Genomic DNA, 17,279 nt, shown 5'->3' on the forward strand with positions numbered 1-17,279 from the left:
GCATGGAAAGACATACCAGAACAGTTTGTTTATCAGCTAAAAATGTCTTCATTTATATATGTAAACAATAGAGTAGTTACTGTCTTCACTTGTATATGTCAGTAATAGAGCTGTTCAGGACTCCACTTGTATATGTCAACAAAATAGCTCTCAATGTCTTCACTTGTATATGTTAACAAAATAGTGTCTTCACTTGTATATTAGACCATTAGTGTCTTCACTTGTATATTAGACCATTAGTGTCTTCACTTGTATATTAGACCATTAGTGTCTTCACTTGTATATTAGACCATTAGTGTCTTCACTTGTATATGTCAACAATAGAGCTGTTCATGTCTTAAATTGTATATGTCAACAATAGAGCTATTAATGCCCTCACTTGTATATGTCAACAAAAGAGCTGTTAATGTCTTTTAAATTGTATATGTCAACAATAGAACTGTTAATGTCTTCACTTGTATAGGTAAACAATAGTTTTTAATGTCTTCACTTGTACATGTCAACAATAGAACTGTTCTTCACTTGTATATGTCAAACATAGAGCTGTTTTTCACTTGTATATGACAACAATTGAGTTTTTAATGTCTTCACTTGTATATGCAAACAATAGAGCTGTTATTGTCTTCACTTGTATATGTCAACAATCAAGTATCTAAAAACTGAACATAGACATATAAACCAGTCATTGAAATGCAAATGAAGGTCAAAGTGACCTTCACCTGTACTTCTAGTTGAATGTGGATTGAAGGTCAAAGTAAACTTCACCTGTACTCCTAGTTGAACGTGGATATACTCTTTTAGATGCACCTTTGCACCATGCTATACCGTATATCGTTTTTTTTCGCTTTGTAAGCTGCTGTTAAAGAAACGCAAAAATTTTACCCTATATAAATTTCCCTGCAAATTCGTAGATTTATCGTTGTTTGAAGGTTTCATACATTATCATTATACTGTTAACTATAGAAATTTTGTGTTGTTTGACAGATCACAAGAATGGGCTACTTAATTAAGATCTCTGTTTTCATAATAATTAAACTGGCTAAGCATACATGTCACACCTTTTGACAACACAGCAATCTGTGACATGTTAAAATTTGTTAATTAGCTACGATCTATTGATTCGTGTCATAACTCGAATATTTTGCATAAAATGTAAAAATAAAATAATAACAATTCACAATTACACAAATATTTGTATATCTGTAATGGTCAAAACCTTCAATTTTTAGCATGCCCTATGTACATAATTTACGTTCATTAAAAATTCTCTGATGTATGTGTATTGTCGTTTGTAATACATGTACTCATATTTATTCCATTACCTGTTAGTTAATCAAGTTTTTTTAACAATACGATACAGTTATTTTTTCAGGTGTATTTTCCCATTCAGCGAATATTATACACAGTGTAAATTTAACCTGCCCATTTAATCATCAAATTGCGAAAAAAAAACGATATACGGTATATGAATAAAACTGTAGGTCATTTTACTGAGAACTTAACTTAATCATAAACTTAACTTAAGTCATTTAAATCTGAAATGTAGGTCAGAATTCACTTATGACTGTAAATTCTATGAGATACTTCTTTTAACTTAACAAAATGATTGAAGGTCAATTTCCATCTTAAAACTTGTTGCTGTATTAACCGGCTTTTTTTCTGAGCTCTTTTTTCATAACTTGACACTTTTGCTACTATTAATATGTTACTGCTGGTCATTATTTGTTTGGTAAATGACAGAATAACACTATCAGAGATTGGAAATTCTATGTGGTTGAATTTCTTTCTGCCTTACCTTTCCCTTTTTTAGCTGGCTATTTATGGTATCATTGAGATCAGGTCGGTTACGGTCGTTTTTGACGATTTCTGAACTGTTTTTTCCTAAAACCTCTTCACTACTATATCCTGTCAACCTTTCAAAGGCATGATTTACATACTGAAAAATAATAAAACATATTAACTCTCTAAACTTCGTACTTACCAAAAGAATATCAATAGAAATTCACTGTCTCTATAAGAATGTTCAACTATAGTATACTACTTTAAATTTCATACTTTGTTCAGAATTAAACTTTAAAGTCTTCAAATTAAATAACAAGTTCTGAAGCTAATATTCTTCAAATACAGTCTCTACAATGAGAACAGAGTAATAACTCTATAAATGAATCAATCTATTTATACAAGCCCTAAAATGAATCAATCTATTCATACAAGCCCTAAAATGCATCAATCTATCTATACAAGCACAAAATGAATCACTCTATCTATACAAGCACAAAATGAATAACTCTATCTATACAAGCACAAAAGAAACACTCTGTCTATACAAACACAACATAAATCATTCTATTCATATAAGCCCTAAAATGAATCATTTTATTTATACAAGCACAAAAATGAATCCTTCTATTCATACAAGCCCTAAAATGAAAAACTATATTCATACAATAGGAATCACCCTATTTGCACAAGCCATAAAATATACCACTCTATTTATACATGCCCTAAAATGAATCATTCTATTTATTCAAGCCCTTAAATAAATCAATCTATTTAAACATGCCCTAAAATGAATCACTATATTTAAACATGCCCTAAAATGAATCACTCTTTTATACATGCCCTAAAATGAGTCACTCTATTTCTACAAGCCCTATAAGGAATCACTCTATCTATACATGCCCTAAAATGAATCACTCTATTTCTACATGCCCTAAAATGAATCACTCTATTTCTACAAGCCCTTAAATGAATCACTCTACTGTAAATTCAGAAATTATTGCGATGTTTTTATTATTGCGAAAAATGCGACAGGTTTATAATCGCAATAATTTAAACTCGCATTTTGAAATTTTTTATATGAATTAAACAGGATTTTTCTCAATATCGCAAAAATTAAAATCGCATTTTAGTCTTAAATGACAAAATCGCAATAATAAATGCACGCAATAATTTCTGAATTTACAGTATTTAAACATGCCCTAAAATGAATCACTCTATTTAAACATGCCCTAAAATGAATCACTCTATTTAAACATGCCCTAAAATGAATCACACTATTTCTACATGCTCTAAAATGAATCACTCTTTTTCTACAAGCCCATTAAATGAATCACCCTATTTCTACATGCCCTAAAATGAATCACTCTTTCTACTAGCCCGAATCTGTTGAGTTGTTTGAGCTCTCACCTGAACCTCATGGTCCTCACTAGAGATTTCGACAGCATCTGAGACATTATCAAGTGCTGAGAAGACAGCTTTACAAGCACTCAGCTTTAACCGGGATTGAACTTCGCCATATTCTAATGTCAGTAATTCGTTCATACACATACTTATGTTTGGACTTTCAACAATTCTCTGCAAAAAATTAAACAACAAATGTCATTTCAAAATTTAACTAGGTCAATCAAAATTTAATAATTACAACCATACATCATATAAAAAATCTTAGACATTAAAACATAGCTGTATATCATAGAATTATGTGAAGCATGAATTGTAAGTCATATTGACCTCATGTTCATAAAGAAGACTCCTATAGTTCTGTATAAGACGAATTAGTATGCAAAGCTAATGATCCAATATCTTTTAGTTCCTGATATGATTTTAGGAGATGCACACCTCTACAACTATTGACCAATAATAGTCCATCTAAATCTAAATGAGGCAGATTTAGACCGAGTTGTCTAGACTGCCATTAAACAATGATTACTGACCTCATTTTTAATTCATACATACTATGAATTCAGAAATTATTACCAGGTTTTTAATTAAGTGAATAATGCGACTGGGTGAGTATCGCAATAATAAGAACTCGCATTCTGATAACTGATACATAGATCTGCATGCAGATTTTTCTGAAATCGCAATTATTAAACTCACATTTTGTCGGTTATTAAAAAATCGCAATAATAAATGCATGCAATAATTTCTGAATTTACAGTATATTTTTTATTGTAGAAATGTTATTTGCACATTGTTGGGGTTTTCTTAATTTTTCTACATACATTCTTGCAATTAAACCCCCTTTGTATAATTGCCTAACCTCTTACCAATTCAGTATATATTAGAAGTAATTTATTGATCACATACTAACATGTTTACTTCTTTGGACCTCTTCCAATTTTGAAACTAAAATAAAGGTCTAAATCTGACTGGAGCACAATGTTTTTAAATTACCTTAATCAAAATTAATTTAAACAAAATGTTGACAATTTGAAAAATGCATAAAATTTAATACAAAGAGACATCTATGGACTTTGTGCATTTTTTATATACTGGCTTCTAATTTCCTCATCCAAACCTAGTCTTAATGAAATGCTAAAAGAATTGGATATCTGACTACTAGATTGTGATCTACATGATAAGAAAGCTTTCTATAGATTAGATGACGAGAATTTAATTAGGGCTTATGACAGAAAGGCTTGGTTTTGACTTCAAAATGAATACAAGAAATAGATACATTCAGTAATATGGATCCATAATCATATTAATTAGTTTGAATGCAAGTCATGATTAGAGATTTTGAATTGGTAGGTAATTGATGGTGTATCTATGTTGACAAGTATAGGACTAGTTAATCTGATATATCATCTATAAACCTACTTCTCAAATCAATATATCACAGCCTTTATTCTATCTGACAAGACTTCTACATATTTATGAAGCTGTCAGGTTTAAATGTTCTAGTAATGTGTAATTTAAGGCTTTAAGACATCCTACTAGCAAAACATCAATGTACGTGAATCTTACAAGCCATTTTTTGACAAAAGCTCAATTCCAACTACATATTTGAATGAGCATTAGAAATGTAGACAGCAACTGCTCACAAAGTAAATCAAAGAGATTTAGACAGTAGACTGAATCATAAATTTATGCAGATTACAATTCAAGATCTATAGTGCAATGTAGCAATCATGCAAGTTAGATTGGAGGCCAATGGGGCCTTTCAGTATCTACAGCTTTCTGAGTTATCTTTACAAAAAGATATCCAAAACTTGGGGTTGCATAGCATCTACCAACATAATGGTTATACAGGCAATAGTGTGATATAATTTTGATTTTGATGTTCAAATAATTAAATTACCAATAGTCCTTCAGATAAATAAACAATATAATTTGAACAGAGCCAAATTTGCTATCTTAAAGGCAATTGTTCAATGTTTATATGACTGATTAACATTTTTTTTTCAAATGAAATAAATGCTATGAAAACCCACAAATCACAAAGTCTTAACATTGAATTACAGTGCTTTATAATATATTTGAAAAAAATCCATCCCTCAATTGCCTCTCTTTCATACTATGAGTTATATTTGGAGTATACCTGCATGCTAGATAGATGTCTCATTTGTAATCTTACCACATCTCCTTATTTTATAATATATCACAATTCTTATTTCAAATGTATTACCTTATTGAATCCTGCCGTAATGGATGGTAAAAATGATGGTTCTTCTTTGTCTAACGCACTGGAAAATAAATAAAAACCAAACAATTAAACTGTTTTTACAGTTCCCTCAAATTAATTAATTAAAAACATAAATAATTTCCATAAATGTGCAAAATGAGATTCCTTTCTATTTGATACCTTTTGCCTTTTCTAATAATACATTTTTTTCTCCTGACATTGCACTTGACTAATAAATCATTTTTTCCCCTAACATAGTACTTTACTAGTGAAACAAATTCCCCCCTGACATAGCACTTTACTAATAATACATTTCCCCCCCCCCCCCCCCCGACATAGTACTTAACTAATAATACATTTTCCCCCTTGATATAGTACTTTATGACAGTACTTTACTGGTATTACTCCCTCCCCCCTTTCTGCCATAGTACTTAACTTATAATACATTTTCACTGACATAGCACTTTACTGAGAATACATTTTCAATGACATAGTTCTTTACTGAGAATACATTTTCAATGACATAGTTCTTTACTGAGAATACATTTTTTTCACTGTTCACTGACATAGTTTAATAACAAAGGGCAACAACCTTTGTGAACTTTTACAGACACTGCTGACATGCTGTCATTTATGCAACATTCAGCCTCATCTAGTTTATGTCCTAGGAATAATCGGTCAATGACCTTCTATGATATGTATTTTTTAAAAAGTACATTTATTTGTAGGAATTACATTCACTATAGCTTTAACATCTGCTTTCAACATTCGTCATTTAATTTTGTTTTACAAATACCTGGCAAAAAACACATCCATGTGATAACATTGAATATCCAAAGTAAAGATTACAAGATCTTAAAATTCATTAAACACCTACATGAAGTTATAGAAGATTTTATGTAAACACCTTTTAGTGTTTGAATGCTCGATAAGTTCAGAACCCTCTGTTGAAATAAGAAATAAAAGGTAACATCCATACTGATTGTTGGAAAACTATTTTATATCATGACCAAAAAAAAATATAAACAAATCAAAATATGCCTGGCCTAAAAAAAAACATTTTGCCTGGAAATGCTTGCCAATTTTACAGAAATAGAACAAAATGTAAAGTGTCTTGTTGCTTTTTTATTACATGTCCTTCGTGATAAATGAATGTTTGTTTTCATTCATAAACACATTCCTTGTTAATACATCAAGACCTACCAGTACTTTTTAACTTCAGTTTAAATTAATGAAGTTTGTCTAGCTGAAAGACTTTTCATTCATAACCCAAATTATGTAAGCAACACTGCATAGCTTCAAGGCCAGACAAATTTATAATAGAAAACAGAACATTAATCTTAACTTTGTTTTTAAGTATTGTACCAGTCAGGAGAAAGTACAAGAGACCAGCTTGAAGGAATATGGAAATGGCATTGGCAATGTCTAGCCTTGATACTGAATTAACCAATCAAACTAGGGCAAGATATCTCATTAGATTTCCTCTTGACAATCTTCACAAAGGTTCTTTATTTTGTTACAATAGATGAGGTATGATTGCCAATGAGACAACTATCCACCAAAGTTCAAATAAAGTGGATGTAAGCAATTAAAAGCAACCGTACGGCCTTCAACAATGAGAAAAACCCATACCGTATAGTAGGTTATAAAAGGCCCCAACATGAAAAATATGAAACAATTCAATTGAGAAAACTAACGGCCTAATTTATAACAAAATAATTAACGAAACACAAATATGACAGACATGAACCAACGACAACCACTGAACTACAGGCTCCTGACTTGGGACAGGCACATAAAGAATGTGGCGGGGTTAAACATGTTTGTGAGCACTCAACCCTCCCCCTAACCTGGGACAGTGGTGTAACAGCACAACATATATAAAAAAATCAGTTGAAAAAGGCTTAACTCATTAGATCGATAAAAAGCAGATAAACATCAAATATAAAAACAGAATGGACATGGCAGGGTATTTATCCATCCATCATCCCTAAAAACAAAAAAGATACTAACTACAAATCCGATAGTACTCACAGTTACTGACGGCTAGTTCAAGCCAATAACAACTGATAAAAAAAATCATGTATCTAAGACTAAAATATCAATCAGTACACATCCAACATCCAATGGATTTAGTGTAAAGAGGTCATTAACAGTCAGAGAAAAAACAAGACCTGGTGCAATTCCAAAATAAGGGATCGACATAGTATAGATTACTTACTATCGTTTTGTGACTGCCACTTTTTGAGGCTGTAGTATAGATAACTTGCTATTGTTTTGTGACTGCCTCTTTTTGAGGCTGTAGTATAGATTACTATCGTTTTGTGACTGCAATTTTGAGAGGCTGTAGTATAGATAACTTGCTATTGTTTTGTGACTGCCTCTTTTTGAGGCTGTAGTATAGATTACTTAGTATCGTTTTGTGACTGCCACTTTTTGAGGCTGCAGTATAGATAACTTGCTATTGTTTTGTGACTGCCTCTTTTTGAGGCTGTAGTATAGATTACTTACTATCGTTTTGTGACTGCCACTTTTTGAGGCCGTAGTATAGATAACTTGCTATTGTTTTGTGACTGCCACTTTTTGAGGCTGTAGTATAGATTACTTGTTGTCGTTTTGTGACTGCCACTTTTTGAGGCTGTAGTATAGATAACTATCATTTTGTGACTGCCATTTTTTGAGGTCGTAGTATAGATAACTTGCTATTGTTTTGTGACTGCCTCTTTTTGAGGCTGTAGTATAGATTACTATCGTTTTGTGACTGCCATTTTTTGAGGTCTTAGTATAGATAACTTGCTATTGTTTTGTGACTGCCTCTTTTTGAGGCTGTAGTATAGATTACTTACTATCGTTTTGTGACTGCCACTTTTTGAGGCTGTAGTATAGATAACTTGCTATTGTTTTGTGACTGCCTGTTTTTGAGGCTGTAGTATAGATTACTATCGTTTTGTGACTGCCATTTTTTGAGGCCGAAGTATAAATAACTTGCTATTGTTTTGTGACTGCCTCTTTTTGAGGCTGTAGTATAGATTACTTACTATCGTTTTGTGACTGCCACTTTTTGAGGCCGTAGTGTCGATTACTTACTATCGTTTTGTGACTGCCACTTTTTGAGGCTGTAGTATAGATTACTTTCTATTGTTTTGTGACTGCCGCTTTTTGAGGCTGTAGTATAGATAACTTGCTATTGTTTTGTGACTGCCTCTTTTTGAGGCTGTAGTATAGATTACTATCGTTTTGTGACTGCCATTTTTTGAGGTCGTAGTATAGATAACATGCTATTGTTTTGTGACTGCCTCTTTTTGAGGCTGTAGTATAGATTACTATGGTTTTGTGACAGCCACTTTTTGATGCCATAGTATAGATTACATGTACTTACTATAGTTTTGTGACAGCCACTTTTTGAGGCCATAGTATAGATTACTTACTATCATTTCGTGATTGTCACTTTTTGAGGCCGTAGTGTCCATTTCTTACTATCATTTTGTGACTGTCACTTTTTGTGGCCGTAGTGTCCATTTCTTACTATCGTTTTGTGACTGTCACTTTTTGAGGCCGTAGTGTCGATTACTTACTATCCTTTTGTGACTGCCACTTTTTGAGGCCGTAGTATAGATTACTTACTATCGTTTTGTGACTGCCACTTTTTGACACCATAGTTTAGATTACTTACTATCGTTTTGTGACACTCACTTTTTGAGGCCGTAGTGTCGATTACTTACTATTGTTTTGTGACTGCCACTTTTTGAGGGCGTAGTATAGATTACTTACTATCGTTTTGTGACTGCCACTTTTTGAGGGCGTAGTATCGATTACTTACTTTCGTTTTGTGACTGCCACTTTTTGAGGGTGTAGTATAGATTACTTACTATCCTTTTGTGACTGTCACTTTTTGAGGCGGTAGTGTCGATTACTTACTATCGGTTTGTGACTGTCACTTTTTGAGGCCGTAGTGTCCATTTCTTACTATCGTTTTGTGACTGTCACTTTTTGAGGCCGTAGTGTCGATTACTTACTATCCTTTTGTGACTGCCATTTTTTGAGGCCGTAGTATAGATTACTTACTATCGTTTTGTGACTGCCACTTTTTGACACCATAGTTTAGATTACTTACTATCGTTTTGTGACACTCACTTTTTGAGGCCGTAGTGTCGATTACTTACTATTGTTTTGTGACTGCCACTTTTTGAGGCCGTAGTATAGATTACTTACTATCGTTTTGTGACTGCCACTTTTTGACACCATAGTTTAGATTACTTACTATCGTTTTGTGACTGCCACTTTTTGAGGCCGTAGTATAGATTACTTACTATCGTTTTGTGACTGCCACTTTTTGAGGGCGTAGTATAGATTACTTACTATCCTTTTGTGACTGTCACTTTTTGAGGCGGTAGTGTCGATTACTTACTATGGGTTTGTGACTGCCACTTTTTGAGGCCGTAGTGTCGATTACTTACTATCGTTTTGTGACTGCCACTTTTTGAGGCCCTAGTATAGATCACTTACTGTCGTTTTGTGACTGCCACTTTTTGAGGCCGTAGTATAAATTACTTACTATTGTTTTGTGACTGCCACTTTTTGAGGCTGTAGTATAGATTACTTACTATCGTTTTGTGACTGCCACTTTTTGAGGCTGTAGTATAGATTACTTACTATCGTTTTGTGACTGCCACTTTTTGAGGCCGTAGTATAGATCTCTTACTATCATTTTGTGACTGCCACTTTTTGAGGCCGTAGTGTCGATTACTTACTATCGTTTTGTGACTGCCACTTTTTGAGGCCGTAGTATAGATTACTTACTATCCTTTTGTGACTGCCACTTTTTGAGGCTGTAGTATAGATTACTTACTATCGTTTTGTGACTGCCACTATAACTGTGTGTTCACTTGATTCTGTTGCTCTTAAAGATCTGCAAAATAATGGCACAGTTATAGTAGAAATTAATTCATTATATTGCTTGACTTCTTGTATTATACAATTATATATTCTACACACTTGTTCAAGTAATTTTCATCTTACACTACAGCTACAAGTTTCCAGCAGATTTACATAAACTGGTAAAGCGGATTTTGATTGTAAGTCTCCTCTGAATAAAATAACTCAAAAGCATTTGTATTCAAATCTCACTAATATAAATATGTGATTTATTGATATATAACTGCTTTACACACAGTGGCAAATATACCATGCATAGTCAGGACATGTTAATGTTTTCACTCGATTGACATGCAGCCAAATCTCTAACATGCGACTGAGCTTACAAGGTACCAGCCCACAGAAAGACATGTCACTCTACATGAGCATATTATTCTGATTTTGATCAATTGATTGATGATTGTTGGTGTTAAATGCCACTTTCAGCACACTTGACTATATCACTGCAGCCATGTTTTACTGGTGGAGGAAGCCAGAGTACGTGGAGAGAATCACTAACCTTAGGCAGGAAGACTAACATTCCTAGTCAATAAAGATAGAAGTCAAACACATGCCACGTGCATGGTTCTGAGTTTGAGCTGACAAGTCTTTGTTGTTATTCATGCTTACAGAAGAAGCACCAAATGCCCATTCTAGAGTCTTTGATCTGGCAGTGATTGACCGTATGACCTGACACACCAATCTGATCATGCTAACATGCGACCATAAAGACATGTACAAGAGACAGTTTTAAATATTACCAAGATCAATGATATAATGACCACAATTTTGTTCTTAAGATCAACAATACAATGTCAAAAAATGTATTCCTAAGAAACTTCAATGCAATATGACTACAAATAATATTCCTAAGTATATGTACAATGATGCATGTACAATACCATAACTTATGTTCCCAAGAAATGTAATAGCCACAAACCATGTTCATAAAAACAACAATAATAAAAGAACAGAGTTCCAACGTCCCCAATGTTCCTGTTTTGCCCATATTTTATCTGCCCAAAGGCTGAATTTAAAAAAAAATAAATATCCAACAAGAAATGTCGGCATGAGATCGCTTATACTGTTATTTTCCATGTATTTATATTTCCAAGGGGCATAACACTTTAAATAAAATGCTCCGCAGGGCGCAGCTTGATACGACCGCAGAGGTCGAACCCTGAACAGTTGGGGGAAGTATGGACACAACATTCAAGCTTGATACAGCTTTGGATTTGGATTGTGATTAAATATTTGACACAGCATAGGTTTCTAACACAGATTGAATGTGGTCTAAGAACTTAAAAATTTTAAATTGGACATTCACCTATTATGGTCCAATATCCAAAATCTAAATACATGGTTAGATTCAGCATATCAAAGAACCCCAAGAATTCAATTTTTGATGAAATCAAACAAAGTTTAATTTTGGACCCTTTTGACCTCAATGTGGACAAAGTTGATAACGGGGCCCAAAAATCAAAAATCTAAATACATGGTTAGATTCAGCATATCAAAGAACCCCATATATTCAATTTTTGTTGAAATCAAACAAAGTTTAATTTTGGACCCCGATTTGGACCAACTTGAAAACTGGGCCCATAATCAAAAATCTAAATACATGTTTAGATTCAGCATATCAAAGAACCCTAAGAATTCAATTTTTGTTAAAATCAAACTAAGTTTAATTTTGGACCCTTTGGACCTTAATGTAGACCAATTTGAAAACGGAACCAAAAATTAAGAATCTAAATACACGGTTAGATTCTGCATATCAAAGAACCCCAATAATTCAATTTTTGATGAAATCAAACAAAGTTTAATTTTGGACCCTTTTGACCTCAATGTAGACAAAGTTGATAACGGGGCCCAAAAATCAAAAATCTAAATACATGGTTAGATTCAGCATATCAAAGAACCCCATATATTCAATTTTTGTTGAAATCAAACAAAGTTTAATTTTGGACCCCGATTTGGACCAACTTGAAAACTGGGCCCATAATCAAAAATCTAAATACATGTTTAGATTCAGTATATCAAAGAACCCTAAGAATTCAATTTTTGTTAAAATCAAACTAAGTTTAATTTTAGACCCTTTGGACCTTAATGTAGACCAATTTGAAAACGGAACCAAAATTTAAGAATCTAAATACACAGTTAGATTCGGCATATCAAAGAACCCCAATAATTCAATTTTTGATGAAATCAAACAAAGTTTAATTTTGGACCCTTTGGACCTCAATGTGGACCAATTTAAAAACGGGGCCCAAAATCCAAAAACTAAATACACGGTTAGATTCAGCATATTAAAGAACCCATTGAAATCAAGAATAAAACCCCATTGAAATTGGTCAAAAAATAAGCAATTTATAGGAAGTATCTTCTTTTGCACAATCCTGTGCTATTAAATATTTCTTGCTATTGCGCAATACTGTACAATTGACAATTTCTTGCTATTGCGCAATATTGTGCTATTGGATATTTCTTGCTATTGCGCAATACTGTGCAATTGAAGATTTCTTGCTATTGTGCAATACTGTGCAATTGAAGATTTCTTGCTATTGTGCAATACTGTGCAATTGAAAATTTCTTGCTATTGCACAATACTTATTATATAATAATTTACACATCCTGTTTGGTGTGTATCTCCTACCATATCATTATTATTTGATTTTAAATATAAATCAGAAATAACCAACTTAAAATGGAAAATTTTAAAAGAAACAAAAAAGGAAAAAAAGAAAAAAAGGAAAAAAAAATAAATCCCCCCCCAAAATTTTTTGAACCCCCATTATGATTCATCACCCCCAAACTCAATCCCAGCCTTCCCTTTGTGGTATGGTACCTTGCAGTACAATTTCAGAGAGATCCATACACTTGAACACAAGTTATTGTCTGGAAACTAGAAAAAAATGTGTTTTTTGGCCCCTTTTTGGCCCCAAATTCCTAAACGTTTAGGGCAATTACCCCCAAACTCAAACCCAGCTTTCCCTTTGTGATATGGAACCTTGTAGTACAATTTCAGAAAGATCCATACACTTACACACAAGTTATTGTCATGAAACTAGAAAAATGCTTGTTTTTTGCCCCTTTTTTGGCCCCTAATTCCTAAAATTTGGAGACAATTACCCCCAAAATCAATCCCAGCATTCCTTTAGTGATATGGAACCTTGTGGTACAATGTCAGAGAGATCCATACACTAACACACAAGTTATGTCTGGAAGTTACAAAAATGCTTATTTTTGGCCCCTTTTTGGCCCCTAATTCCTTTACTGTTATTACCATAACCCCCAAAATCAATCCCAACCTTCCTTTTGTGGTATTGAACCTTGTGGTAAAATTTCATAAAGATCCATTCGCTTAAACTAAAGTTAGAGTGCGAAAACCAAGTGTCTTCGGACGACGCCGGACGACGACGACGACGCCGGACGACGACGACGCCAACGTCATACCAATATACGACCACAAAAGTTTTTTTGCGGTCGTATAAAAATAGTTGATCAGCACTGATTTTTGAACTTGACTGAGACATTGCTGATAGAAACCTTTGATAACGATTTATATTTCTATTATTTGATAGCTCTAATAAATATTAAAGTACATCATCTGTCCATCAGGAAGAAAATATTTTATAAGTCCCAGCATCCATCCTATGACAGGTGGAACTACCTGATTGAAGCCATAAATAAAAGACACTTTTTCTTTGTTCTTGTTGGGTTTCCCTTTAAAGACCCTCCTTCCTTTTAATGTCAATCTCACCCAGATTAGGCGCTGAATTTTTTCTGCATCAATTTGCAAATTGGACAGTATCAATGAATATAAAATTGGATATCAGCATTTCTTGTCAAGGATTTGTCAACAATGAATTCACAATTATGGAAGACACACAAAGCAATCAATACAAAGAAAAAACCTGCTTTAATTTGTCTACATGATGCAATAAACAAATTGGACAATTTGGATTCACTCCCAAATCCAATCATGGTCTTCTCACAGAGGAATTCTGGTTGTAAAAGGATCAATTAGCTCGTGATTAATTGGCAGCTATAAAGCAATTAACACAAGCTACATCAAGTACATGTAATTATCACCTCGTTCATTATAGTTAAACAGTATTGAAAATTTCTCTCTTCAACAGAAACAGAATTGGATAATTTATCTGTAAAGAAAACGCAATCTGCTGCAGCAGAAGTATGTGGATATGACATTACTGCCTTCCAGCAGATTAGAAGACAACCAATGCAAATAGCGTCTGCTTCACCAATAAAAAATCTTGTCAACATTGTTAAAAAAAAGTTGGAATATTCAGCAATTCTCAGAGATTTTGTCATGTATGACAACTAACTGGGAGCCATTTACAGCATTTCATGTATTGATTTTTATTCCTGGTGACGACAGCCATTTCTTCATGATTATTTTTTTTTTAACATGAGGTACCACCGAAATGACCTATATAGGTGGAATTCAAATGGAAAATAGTCCCAGACTTTAATTAAATGAAATTGTATCTTTTTGATAATCATTACAAATAAAAAATACAAAAACTGTTTCAATTTCACAGGTGCTGCTTAGTTTTGACATAGATCGACAAACTGCGACGATTGCCTTCAAAAACCTGATTAAAAAAATTGAACATACAATACATTGCAAAAATTCATTATTGTTATTAGAGCAAAAAATTACCATATTATTCATCATATATCATTCATGATACCTAATTCTATTCTCATACATTTTAAATGGCAAATAATATACATATCTATTTCAAAAGCAGATTAGTATCGAAATAAACAGGTGATTGTTTGTTGATTTATTTTGCAAAAATGTTCATGCATAATTTTGAGGTCTAAAGTAGCAGGACTGTAGTTCTATTACACAACTTAGAAAAAGAAAAAGTATTTTTTTAAAGCTTATTTCACTGAATAAATCACTTGTCACTGTCCGTCAAAAAAAATCACACGAGATAAATTAATACTAATTACTGAGTTTGATCAGTTTTTTTTTTTAAGAACTTCAGATATATACTAATTAGAACAAGAATTTTTAACTTTAATATATCACCTGATTTAAAAAAAAATTATAATTTGACAATCTTCTTTAGTTTGTAAACAAAGCCATGTTATAATTCCAATAGAACATAGTGTACACGTACTTGAGGTCACCACTAATTGGGCAGGGTCAGTAGTATTTTGAACAACGCCAGAGATTAAATTGGTTCTTTTTCTTGTGTTGCTTGCTAGGAAATTAAATAAAATCATTCTGAAAGTAAGCTAACATGTATCTGTTCATTTTTTAATCATGAAACAGTTGGTTTTCTTGAACATTTATGCTTCATCAAATCAAAATGGCTGCCTTTCAAACATAGATCTGAATTTTCCTGTTAAAATTGAAATAATTCTAGCATGCCATCCTCTATGCTCATTTTAAAGAAAAGGATAAATATAATTCCTACCCAAATCAAAGTGAGCATAGAGCATGCATCCCACACATAGCATGAAAGATTTATTTTTTAAGAGTACTCATATCACCTGATTCTATGAAGCAGTTAAAAAGCATCTTCATTGGTTAAAGAGTCAATATATTAGTGTATTTTAATTCTCTGAACCTATAAAGATCTTGTGTAAAACTAATGGGAAATAAAACTGTCAGGATTTTAATTGGTGGTAAACCATATTATAACCTGTAGCATAAGATATCTGTTTGGAATCAATAAGTTATATTACAAAATAATCAGAATGTGTTTTTGTTCAAAGATTTATTGTAAAAATTTCTGGGTTAATGGAGTATTTATTAATGTGCCATCAACTTAGATATAAAATATATTCTTTACACATGCAGCTATAAAATTTCATAATGCCACAGTAAAAAAAATAAACTAGAGACTGAGAACTTTATTGGTTGTTATTTACATCATATTGTGCAAAAAAAATCACTGTTATTTAGCTTAACTCTGTTGAAGATTTCCTAACCAAAAACATCTCAGAGGGTTAAAATGGGACTCAGTTTAAATGAAGAATTTAGCAATATAGTTTTATGATCCACACAAAATGTGAAACTTCTATATAATATGACCTTCCTCCTAACATTACTTCTGCAAAGTTTGGTACAATACAAGTAATTTCAAAGAAAAAGATAGATAAGAACTTTTGAAAGGATTCAATGGAGACCTATAACGCACCACTGTAAGTCACCATACTGATCAATCATTGTATCGGTTTTCAAAATCAACCATAAATTTGTTTTAAAAAAAACCAAAAGCAGATACATTACTTTAAGAAACAGGTCAAAACCAATCTGAATAATACAAAAAGTTCTCTGAACTGACATCATCAAGATGCTGGATTTTTTATAGTCTTTTTTACTGAATAATTCAAAGTGTGGTGACTATGTTGATGGCATCTATCCCATCGAACTTGAAATAAAGGATACCACAGATACATTTAAGACTGCCTTATATCTTCAACAAAATTAAGCTATTTTATCAATTTTCTCATTTTGAATAGATGCATAGTTCATCACAGCAGAACTAGACTGATATGGAATCAAAGATTATGAAGATAGCTGGCTGTTTTAAACGTCTAGCGGCAAAGTAAATGCTTATTCAGGAGAGAACATGTTAATGTTATATGAATAGTAACCCTGCTTTGTAACCAGCCCCAAACGCTGAGCTGGATTTTTAACATGCTAGTTCACACAGTCTTTGCTCTTACTCATTAATACTGCATGCTTAGTGGACATGCAGCAAATACCAATTATAAAGTCTTTGGCTTAATACGGCCAAGGTTTTGAACCCACAACCTCACCACTTGAGACGAACATGCTACCAAGAAAGATGTGCAAAAGATTGTAATTATTGTATACAGTCATTATCAACAGTTTTACCAACAACTTGTGATTCCAGGAAACTACAAAATCGTAAGTTAACACTAATATTATCAAATAGTATCATACAAT

At 32.7% G+C, this 17,279-nt stretch overlaps 1 protein-coding gene across 9 annotated transcripts in view; it reads right to left on the minus strand.

The window, feature by feature from the left end:
• The window catches only part of LOC127736193 (high affinity cAMP-specific and IBMX-insensitive 3',5'-cyclic phosphodiesterase 8B-like), a 146,616-nt gene that overhangs the window by 35,167 nt on the left and 94,170 nt on the right, over window positions 1-17,279 (minus strand). For 7 of the 9 annotated variants that reach the window (XM_052246776.1, XM_052246780.1, XM_052246777.1 and 4 more), the window contains 4 exons: window positions 10,260-10,319; window positions 5,414-5,471; window positions 3,190-3,357; window positions 1,796-1,936 (listed from right to left, as the gene is read on the minus strand). In XM_052246776.1, coding sequence (XP_052102736.1) covers window positions 1,796-1,936; window positions 3,190-3,357; window positions 5,414-5,471; window positions 10,260-10,319 — 427 coding nt within the window. Of the gene's footprint in view, window positions 1-1,795; window positions 1,937-3,189; window positions 3,358-5,413; window positions 5,472-7,921; window positions 8,153-8,350; window positions 8,389-10,259; window positions 10,320-17,279 lie in introns of those variants that run through there. The other 2 variants (XM_052246784.1, XM_052246783.1) reach the window with 2 other exon arrangements.

Source organism: Mytilus californianus, unplaced genomic scaffold (assembly GCF_021869535.1).
Source record: "Mytilus californianus isolate M0D057914Y unplaced genomic scaffold, xbMytCali1.0.p SCAF_3, whole genome shotgun sequence".
NCBI lineage: Eukaryota > Metazoa > Mollusca > Bivalvia > Mytilida > Mytilidae > Mytilus > Mytilus californianus.